This window comes from Nyctereutes procyonoides, unplaced genomic scaffold (assembly GCF_905146905.1).
Source record: "Nyctereutes procyonoides isolate TBG_1078 unplaced genomic scaffold, NYPRO_anot_genome, whole genome shotgun sequence".
Lineage (NCBI taxonomy): Eukaryota > Metazoa > Chordata > Mammalia > Carnivora > Canidae > Nyctereutes > Nyctereutes procyonoides.
Window position 1 is genome coordinate 3972126 of NW_026575124.1, and position 10740 is coordinate 3982865.

Below are 10740 nucleotides of genomic sequence, written 5' to 3' on the forward strand. Positions count from 1 at the left end.
ATTGAAATCTTGTTCTTCCATCTGTGCCAATGCCTGGCGTCCCCCAGGCACTGAGTGCTCCTTTGGCCTCCTTTCTGCCTACGTGCTAACCCAAGCAGGTGTAGGGGCCCTGGCGCCCAGCACTTCCTGGAGGGGCCGTAGCATCACCTTTGTCACAGGTGTCAACCCCATCAGAACATGAATCACATGCATGGAACACATCTTATCTCGTGGTCTAAGGGAGCTGAGGGCACCTGATGATCCTTCGGGCTGCGGGGAAGGAGATCCAGCAGGCAACTCAAGCTAGGCGATAAGCCCCAGGGAAGCCCAGGCCCCCGCCCCACGACACAGACAGGTGCAGAGCTGCAGAGCCGCTGTCCCTGTGGGAGGGGCAGCTCACCCAGCTAGGCACCTGTGTGGCGGGTTGATCTGTTGGGGGTTAGTGACCATCCCCGGGGCAGCCAGCAGAGCGGAACCTGTAGCTGAGAAGCGTCACCCTCCAGACCGGATAACCTATTGGTGCTCCCTGGAAGGACTTTAGTCTTTGGAGCTGATGAGCTGAGTGAGATAAGAGTTTGGCAGGCTGCGAAGGAGGGGAGGGAGCACTTCACAGCCGTCTGCTGCCCAGTGGGGACACATCATGGAGCCAAAGGCAACCCGGCTGCGGAGGGGAGAAGGGCCGAGAGGAGAGCAAGAGGACCGGCCCTCCGGAGAAGGTGAACCCCCCTCTGGGGGTGCAGAGAGCTGGGGGGTGCTGCAGGTGGGGACGCACCGTGGAGAGGGTGCTCCTGCGGTCTCGGGAGGCTCGGGAAGGCAGCCGCTGCCCCTGCCCCTCACTGCCCAGCCACGAGAGGGAAGTGGAGAGATACTCAGAGCTGGGGCCCTGCCTTATCTTGTGGACTCTTTCACCACCTCCAACCCCCACCCCTGTCGGCGGGGTGGGGGGGTGAACGGAGTAGCTTCCTGTTTCCCAGCTAGTGTCATCAGGCTCCCAGTGGCTTCCTCATCCCCTGCAGGAGTATAACTTCCCCTTCTGATGGCCCCCCACGATGCTAGATACTCCACTGGTTGGGGGCGGGGAGGCTGCTGAGCTTGGTCACGGAAAACATTTCCTGGACAGAGGATGCTTCTGGGTCCAGTACGGGCAGCAGAGGCCTGACTCCTCCCCCTTGGGTGTGCCCTTTGACCCCTCCTCCTAGGAAGCACCGAGAAGGATAGAGGCCTGGACTTGGTGCAATGGACGCGACATATGGAGGTGAGGAGGTCAGAGGTCAAGGTGGACAGGTCTTGGAGCAGAGGGAGGGAGTAGGGGCGAGGACCGGCTGGGCGGTAAAGACGATTTGTTCTTGGGTTCAAACCCCTCAGATCAGGTTGGAACCAAGGATTAAGATGGAGGGGTTCGAAATACAGGTCAGCAGGGCAGGGGCCAAAAGTCAGCCAGTGAACAGACTTCTGTTAGTGGGACCAAAGGGCAGGAGAGGGAAGGCCGAGGACAGGGAGAGGACAGCAGGGTGAGGGATGCCAGGTGGTCGGCATCCAGACCCTGGCGCTGGAAGGGTCTTTCCGGGTTCCCCCCTGCTGCCCTGGGAAGCCAGAGAGAAATAAACTGCGGGGCGCGGTGGGGGCCCGGGCACGGGCTGTGCTTGTTCACCATTCTGTCCCCAGCACTTAGGACGCGCCCGCACCCAGAGAAGCCCAGTGAGTGTACGGTGAAGGAGAGGAGAGCTGGCTGGCTGGGGAGACAGCGGGCCCTGCCCTGCTTTGTCCTGTAGGTTGTGAAGACACAGTTGCTAGAACATGCGCAGGGACAGCTGACGGAGCTGCTGGATCGGGCCATGTGGGAGGCCGTACGGTCCTACCCGCCGCAAGGCGGACCTCTGCCCTCCACGCCTCCAGATTCCTTGAGCAAGTAAGAGCCTGAGGGACTGGGGCCTGGGGAATGGCTGGAGCAGTCTCCTCTCTCATGAGGCTTGTGAGCCGTAATGTCACCTCGCACCTCCTTTGCCAGCACTGACATGACCCCCACGTCCACCTTCTCTCCTCCGCCCTGATCGCTTCTGCCTGCCTGACACCGACCTCCACCTCTGGCCTTGTTCTGCCCCGGCCCTGACCTTCCACTTGGTCCTGCCCTCTGGGGGCCCTCACTCTGGCCTTCCTCTGCTACTGCCCTCGGCTCTCAAGTCCTGACCCTTAGGGTCCTGACCCGAACAACTGTCTTCATTCAGGGGCCGGGAGCCATCCCCCGGGAAACGGAAAATTTTCATCATCCGGAAGTCCCTGCTCGAGTAAGTCCACATCAAGGACAGGGGGTGGGAGGAAAAGAAAGAGCTTGGGCTGGGGTCCAGAACCCCTCATTCCTACTCCTCAGGTTCTAGGTGTTTGGAGGGAAGACTTGGAGAGGTTTTTTTTTTTTTTTAAGATTTTATTTATTTATTCATGAGAGACACACAGAGAGAGGCAGAGACACAGGCAGAGGGAGAAGCAGGCTCCATGCAGGGAGCCCGACGTGGGACTCGATCCCAGGTCTTGGAGAGGTTTTCTAACGTTCGGTTTTCCCACTTCCCCCGGCTGTGATTGTGGAAGAAAGGCCCCAGCACGAAAAGGCTCAGCCATGTCCCTGCCCTTAGCGACAAGTTCCCAATCGCTAGTCCCCTACCTCACACGTGTACAGTGCTGGAGCTGGTCCGCACGACCTCGAGGACCCTCCTACACCGACACTCGGGCCCCTGTCCCTGCAGTGAGCTGATGGAGGTGCAGCATTTCCGCACCATCTACCACATGTTCATCGCCGGCCTGTGCGTCTTCATCATCAGCACCCTGGCCATCGACCTCATTGATGAGGGCAGGTAGGACGCCTCCCGCCTGGGATAGGCACATAAATCAGACCCCCAAGTCTCCGGTGTCCCACTTGCCATTGGCCAGATGAGCACAGGCCCCCCGCTCTTTGATCCTTTGATTATTGGACACACATCAACATTGCCTCCAACAATCTTCCCAGCTAAAACTCATTCTTAGACTTCTTCTTCCCACAGCCTTTTAACAGTTTTGAGAGTTTCCCTCCAGCGCATTTTCCATGTGTTGGCATCCACATGTATATAAGAACCAAGAGGGGGTATGTTGTGGGGTTTTACATAAATAAGATACCCACTCCTTAACAATTTACCTTCCTATCTTAGAGATTGTTCCATGTCAGCCCATTGTTATTGATGACTGCAGTCTGGCACGCCAGCTTTGGTCTTTTCCTAAGGGACATTTAGGTGGTTTCCAATTTTTCACCATTACAAACCATATGGTCTTAACATGAGCAAATAAAAACACCCAACAACCTACTTTCTACTAACTCCCGTCTACAGCTATAAACACTCCAAAAGAACACAACTAACGAAGATCGAGGCTAAATTCTAAATACCTCATATTCTAATAATACGTGCGGCATACGAAGCTCTGAGCCCTCCTGCGCCACCGTAAGATGCAGAAGGCTCTAAAGGTCATTCATAAGCAAGCCCGTCCCATGATTGAGTCTTTCCGGCAACACCTTGTGCTACAAGTGTGGGACAACAGAGGTGCACCTTGAACACCTTCAGATATGGGGCGCTGGAACCCTTAGCAAAATGCCTGGGTTTACCTTCCAAGAGCTCTGACTGCAGAGGGAGGGGACAGGGGTGGGCCACACATTGGTCTACGTCGTTTCTCTCTCTCCATTCCAAGGCTGATGCTGGAGTTTGACCTCCTGATCTTCAGCTTCGGACAGCTGCCCCTGGCGCTGATGACGTGGGTGCCCATGTTCCTCTCCACCCTGCTGGTGCCCTACCAGGTCCTGCGGCTGGGGGCGAGGCCGCGGGCCGGAGGGGCCTGGGTGCTGCAGGCCATCCTAGGCTGCGTGCTGCTGGTGGCCCACACCGTGGGGCTCTGCGCCCTCCCGGTGCTCGTGGCCCTGAAGTACCAGCTGCCACCCGCCTCCCGCTGCATCCTGGTCTTCGAGCAGGTGACCCGGCGGGGCGTGGCTGGGCGCCCTGGGGAAGGGGGGTTCTGGGGGTTGGGGCGCTCCGCAGGCTGCAAGGAAATTAACAGCTGGCTTTGCGCGGAGCCGCAGGGGTTGGCTGGCCCAAGGCCCCGCCCTGGCCTCGCAGGTGCGCCTTTGCCCTGGGCTCATCCCAGCAGCTACCTGTTAGGCTGTGAGACTGTCCCACAAAAAGATAAAGTCCGGGCTTTGACCGCATAGATCTTGCCATCTGCCCGCCTCCCTTCCCTAAGCGAGGCACAGAGATCCTGAAGTCATCACAGCCCCGCAGCAGCTTACCCTCCCTTCCGTTCCGTCTCAGGTCAGGCTCCTGATGAAGAGCTACTCCTTCCTGAGAGAGGCTGTGCCCGGAACCCTTTGTGCCAGAGTAGGTGAGGCCTTGGGTGGCCCTGCTGTGAACTCAGGCCTTTAGGCTGTTGGAGTGAACCAGCGGTTGGGAGACTCTCCTAGAAGCTTTGGCTTCCTAAGGCCCTGTTGCCCCCAGGGCAGATCCCTGGCCTCCAGCTGGGCTCTGTGGGCCTCAGTCTTTGGGCGTTCTCAGGTCCCGCCTCTGAGATGTGGCGCCTCTGTTGCCTGGGACTTCTGGCACTTTCCAATGTCCAGGGCTAACTTGGAAAGACCCAGGGTATGAGAGCCTTATCTCAGGAAGTCAGAACAGGAGAGAGAGAACGTGTGGTGGAACTTGTGGTGCCACATGAAGCTCCAACCACAGCAGGTCCTGCACCAGAAAGTTAGGGTGCAATGGAAGCAAGAGTGTCGAAGAGCAGCTTCAGCTCCTGCCTAGTCTCCCCTTCCCTAGCAAGCCTCCAGATCCAATGCCAGCCGCTCACCCATCCCCATCCCCTGAACCCCTGTCCTATCCAGCCCTCCACCCACCAGCCCCAGCCCTTCCCCAGCCTCCATCATCACCCCCTTCCTTCCCCCCTCACTGATGGCTCCCTCTCACTCCTCCCCAGGTGAGGGCATGCAGGCCCCCAGTTTCTCCAGCTACCTCTATTTCCTCTTCTGCCCCACGCTGATCTACAGGAAGACTTACCCCAGGTAAGACCTGCACCTCTTTTCCAAATGCCCAGGCCCATCAGGGACCCGGCCCTTCTATTTTCCTCTCTCTGAGGTCTTTGGCCTCACCCCAGACACTGGCCACTTTCTCAGGAAGCATCCCACAATTAAAACGGGAAGTAACTGGCAGGTAGACTGCCCCTTCTCCTTTGCACGACCCATGGCGACACGAGAGTGACCAACTGTCCCGGTTTGCCAAGGACTGTCCCAGCTTTAGTGTCGAAAAATCCTACCCCCTGGGAATCCTGTCGGTCTGGAGCAAACTCCTGATGGTTAGTCACTTTAGTTGACACTGGAGCTAAAAATCTGTCTGCCGTGTCTATTATGGAAGGTTCCAAAGTGTTCTAGACCCTTACCTCCCAGATAGTCCTCCCAAGGCCTGAGCAATTGAGGGAGCTTCGGAGAGGGGGCTCTAGAACCTGTGCCCCAGCGGGCAGGGAACAAAATAAAAGGACGAGAAATATCTTATCCTCCTTGTTGCTGCAGGACACCCAACGTCAGGTGGAATTATGTGGCCAAGAACTTTGCTCAGGTCAGAAGATGGGGTAGAAGGACGGACTTGTGGTGGCCAAGGGGGCATTTCTGGGAGGGAGGTGAGGAGGCCCGGGGAGGGAGGAGGTCGGAGGGTGGTGCTAAGGTAAGAGGAGGTGGGTGCTGGGCCCGAACCCAATTCCAGAGCGGAGGGGCAGCTGCGTGACGCCTCCCAAGTGTGTGTCCCCCGCCCTCTGCACCCCCAGGCCCTGGGCTGCGTGCTCTACGCCTGTTTCATCCTGAGCCGCCTCTGCGTTCCTGTCTTTGCCAACATGAGCCGGGAGCCCTTCAGCCCCCGGGCTCTGGTGCTCTCTATCATGCACGCCACGTTGCCAGGTACGCGGCCGCCGGAGGGCAGGGCCGGGAGGGCTGCAGCTGGTGGAAGGGTTCCTGGCCGGGCCGCCTCCCTCCCCTCACTCTTTCCCTTCTGTCAGGTTCAGCACCTCCCGCCTCGGAACCTCTCCCACGGGTGCCCCCCCCCCCCCATTGCTCATTGCCAGGGCCTCAGGTTGGACGCCACTGCACTCTCGCTTTCCACGTGGGCGTCCTCACCTGTTCCCTTACCCCTCCAGCGCTTCCTTTCCCGCCTGCCCTGACGCTGCCGCCCGCAGGAACCACCCTCCTACAGGTTATCATTCCCCACCCTTGGCCTGGCATCCAAAGCCCCCCAGCTGGTCTTCTCATCCTACCACAAGCTCTGCTCTTCCTTTTTTTTTTTTTTTTTTAAGATTTTATTTATTTATCCCGGAGAGAGGCCGAGACACAGGCAGAGGGAGAAGCAGGCTCCATGCAGGGAGCCCAGTACGGGACTCGATCCCGGGACCCGCGGTCATCCCCTGAGCCTAAGGCAGAGGCTCAACCACTGAGCCCAAGTGCCCCTCCGCTGTTCTTGAGCCGCCTGCTCCTTCACGCCTCCAGGCCTTTGCTCAGCTGGGTCCCTCAGCTTGGAATGCCCTTTCCTCATTTTCCAGCTGTGAAATCTGATCCCTTTTTGTTTTTTGTTGTTTTGTTTTGTTTTCTGATCCCTTTTTGGAGGCCTACACTGAGTCCTCCTCATCTAGGAATCCTGTCAGTGTTACCCTTCCATCACATCGACCTACCCCTGCTCTGCCCTCCCAGGTGCACCCACGGCTACCATGCTTAGCTCCCAGCACATCCGACCTTGATGCACCGTTCCATATGTCTCTGCTGCCTCTGTCTGTCTCTCCCTCTCTCTCTCCAACCACTCTGTGAACTCCCAACGGTCAGGGACTTCGGGGTTCATCTCTGCATCCCCCATATCCGCCATGGGATTCATGAGTAATATGCATGAATCAATGAGTGACTAATAAATGGTTGGTAGGAGTCGGGGCCCTGGTTGCTGATGAGGGCCCCTCAGAGCTTCCCGGGGGATCCAGGTGGGCCAGGCTGACCTGCAACCCTTGTCCCCACTCACCAGGCATCTTCATGCTGCTGCTCATCTTCTTTGCCTTCCTCCACTGCTGGCTCAACGCCTTTGCAGAGATGCTACGATTTGGAGACAGAATGTTCTATCGGGTGAGGCCCGGACCTGGCTGCATGGGAGCTGGGTGCAGGGAGGGCTGGGGAGTGATCTGGGGAGGATGGTAGCTCCACTGGGTGTCACCCCAGCTGTGCTGTCAACCTCCCACATGAGAAATGTGCTCCTCCAGGTGTGGCTCCAATGCCAGCCCTCCACCCCCTGACCAGTTAAGGCTAACTGCCTTTGTGTGCACGGTGCTTTGGAATCCTCTTCTCCTGAGAGGGGGTGAAGGAGGGAGGGCGGGCCCCAGGTCCTGAAGAGGCAGCTGGAGAGTGCTTGCTGTCTCTCTTCTGCCAGAGGCCAGCCCTTGTGGAACACTGGGACAGGGTAGGGTGCAAGAAGCAGGGAGGAGCGGCTGGGGCCTGGAAGAGTCAGGACCCTGATGCTCTCCTCCTTCCCTCTTCCCCAGGACTGGTGGAACTCGACGTCCTTCTCCAACTACTATCGCACCTGGAACGTGGTGGTCCATGACTGGCTGTACAGTTACGTCTATCAGGACGGGCTGTGGGTACGGGCTCTGAGGACCCCTGGGCCCCCACAGTTAATGGAGCCTCTCCAGGACATTCTCCCTCCTTCTGTCTACACCACCTACCTTTTCCAGACCTAGGGGCCCCCTTGACTCCCTCTACCCTCTTCTACCCAACCCAGTGGGCAGAAAATCCTCCTTATGGTCTAACTTCCTTCCTTCCTGACCCTTAACTCCGCCCCTCCACAGAACATTCCTCTTCTCCTTAGCCTTCTAAGGACCCTGCATATAGTAACTCTCAGTTGCCAAGACTTTCCACGTGCACAATCTGCACGGTGCCCCTGAGAAGCACGTGTTATTATATCCCCTTTTAAAAATTGCACGAAAGGCCCAAGAGCTAATACAGCGCTCCTAAATAAGCCAATTCGGCCCCTCAAATACCATATTCTATTCCGTTGTGCTGTACACTCTCCTGGCTTCCTTGGGGAGGGGGCTCTGTGGGGGAGTCTTGGGGAGACTCACCCCCCCACCCCCACCCCCAGCTCCTTGGTGGCCGGGCCCGCGGGGCGGCCATGCTGGCTGTGTTCCTGGTTTCTGCAGTGGTCCACGAGTACATCTTCTGCTTTGTCCTGGGATTCTTCTACCCTGTCATGCTGATACTCTTCCTTGTCATCGGAGGTGAGCTTGGCCTCTGCGCCACTGGCCTCTGTCCTCTCCAGCCAGAGGGCGGAGCCCCGGAGTCCTGCTCCGGGAGATTCCAGACACACGGGGAAGACACCCACCCTTGGGCGACCCGGAGCTTGGGAACAGGGGGGAGGCAGCCGGGATGTAGGAGAAGATTTCTGGCTGCAGAGGAACATCTGAGCCGGGCACACATGGGGGGCAAAGGGGAGAGCTGGCGTGGGGCTGCCGGGGTTCGCATGAGACCCAGGATGCCGGCGTATGAACCGAGGGGTCCTGCTTTTACATGAGCCCCTTAAGAGCACCGCGTGTTGCTGGAGCCGGGCTCAAGATCTTGCCCCGTAGTGCCTTCCTGTCCCATCTCCCCCCAGCGCCCTGGGATGGGAGGCAGCCAGGGAGACAGGTGTCTGGAACCCGAGTAACAGCCCTTCCTCCTGCATCAGGGCTGATGAACTTCATGATGCATGACCGGCACACAGGCCCCGCGTGGAATGTGCTAATGTGGACCATGCTTTTCCTGGGCCAAGGCATCCAGGTCAGCCTGTACTGCCAGGAATGGTATGCTCGGCGACACTGCCCCCTGCCCCAGGTAAGGGACCAGGACCCTCACTCAGCTCCCCATCCGGAGGGACACACCCCTCTCCCCAGCAGCCAGCCCTCTGTTGTTACCCAGTTCAACCCCCGGGGTCTGGGGCCAGGGGCTGGTGTGGGGGTGACGTGCTCCAGTATCTCAGATGTGTAGGGTGGGTACAGGAGGGAACTCATGCACGGTTCACCCTTCTCTGCCACAGACAACCTTCTGGGGGCTGGTGACACCTCGATCTTGGTCCTGCCATACCTAGAGGTCAGGGCACCCTCACTGCCCAGATGACACCACCACGTTCCTCTCAGCCTGCAAAGCCCGGGACCGTGGCTCCTCTGCCTGCACTCACAGACCTGGCTCCAAGCCACCGGGGCCTGGCACGCATGACCCCACCAGGGAACTCCAGGAACTGCCATCGGTGGACCTGTAGGACAGCTGAGCACAGACTCAGAATGGTGGTGGCTCTTGAGCCGCCAGCCCCCTCCGCTGGGCACAGACCCCCCCCTCCTACCTCATGACTGCCCAGACTTGAGAAAACTTGAAGGATCTTCCAGATTTGGTGAAGGCAGGGTGACCAGAGAAGCCGGAGCCCCCAAGGTCTGAGAAGGGTTTGGCCTGCCCTTCATATGGCTTCCAATACAGTAATAAACTCCGTGTCTCTTTTTATTCATTCATTCATTTATCCTTCATTCATTATTTGTTGAAGGCCCGCTCTTGGCAGGCACGACAGATGGATTGAAGAGTTGTGTCTGCAAAGCCAGACTTGCAGGTGGAGGGGCTGAGGGTCTTGGATGCCCTCCCCTCCCCTAAACCCAACCTCACCTTCCCTTCCACCTCTACTCCTTCTTCAGCTCACATTTCCACAAGCCCTAATCCTTCTGCTCCCAGCAACCTCTGGCACATTTGGAGAGGGCACCCTGCAGGCCTCCTTTCCCTCTGCAGACCCCGGAGAGAAACTGCCTGCACAGACCCGAGGCAATTATTTTAACTTCATGAGCCACGGTTTCCACAGCCATAAAGTGGACCTTAAAATGAAGAGTTTCCTGACTGTATGCGTTCAGAAAGTCAAAATATTCGTGTTCATCACCACTTCGGAAACCAGACTGTGGTCACTGTAAGGAGAGGATCGTCTCTGTCCTCCTTACACAGGTCCCCCACCCAACCTGGTGCTGGGAAGACATTTAGATCAGGAACCTTTCAGGGACCTAAGCCCAAGGGACAGAGACCAAACCAACCAGGGTCACTAAGAGAAGCATGGGTACTTTTTTTTTTTTTTTAAGATTGTATTTATTTATTTGACAGAAAGAGAGAGAGAGAGAGAGCACAAGGAAGGGGATTGGCAGGCAGAGGGAGAGGGAGAAGCAGGCTCCCCGCTGAGCAGGGAACCGGACCCAGGGCTCAATCCCATGACCCTGGGATCATGACCTGAACTGAAGGCAGATGCTTATCCCACTGAGCCACCCAGGCGCCTCCTTTTTTTTTTTTTAACATGTTAACAATATGTATGGATATCTTTCCACGTCAATATTATAGATCTGCTTCATCACTTTTAATTACCACATGGTATTACATGGCGTGTATATACTAGAATTTATTTAACTAACTGCATATGTGTCAATTGTTTCCAATATTTTGCTCTTAAAGAGAATTCTGTGGGCAGCCTGGGTCGCTCAGCGGTTTATAATTTTTTTTTATTTTTATTTATTTATGATAGTCACAGAGAGAGAGAGAGAGAGAGAGAGAGAGAGGCAGAGAGAGAAGCAGGCTCCATGCACCAAGAGCCCGACATGGGATTCGATCCCGGGTCTCCAGGATCGCGCCCTGGGCCAAAGGCAGGCGCTAAACCGCTGCGCCACCCAGGGATCCCCGCTCAGGGGTTT

The 10740-nt window shown here is 57.2% G+C and overlaps 1 protein-coding gene across 1 annotated transcript; it reads left to right on the forward strand.

Annotated features, from left to right (window-relative positions):
- Positions 1-241: 241 nt before the first annotated feature.
- SOAT2 (sterol O-acyltransferase 2) lies at positions 242-9519 on the forward strand. The gene is made up of 15 exons (XM_055337029.1): positions 242-695; positions 1179-1234; positions 1752-1888; positions 2205-2264; positions 2718-2825; positions 3688-3964; positions 4302-4371; positions 4957-5041; positions 5546-5591; positions 5797-5926; positions 7029-7126; positions 7540-7638; positions 8139-8274; positions 8721-8866; positions 9069-9519. The coding sequence occupies exons 1-15, from the start codon at positions 620-622 to the stop codon at positions 9117-9119; spliced, it is 1575 nt and encodes a 524-aa protein (XP_055193004.1). The 5' UTR covers positions 242-619; the 3' UTR covers positions 9120-9519.
- The last annotated feature ends 1221 nt before the right edge of the window (positions 9520-10740 follow it).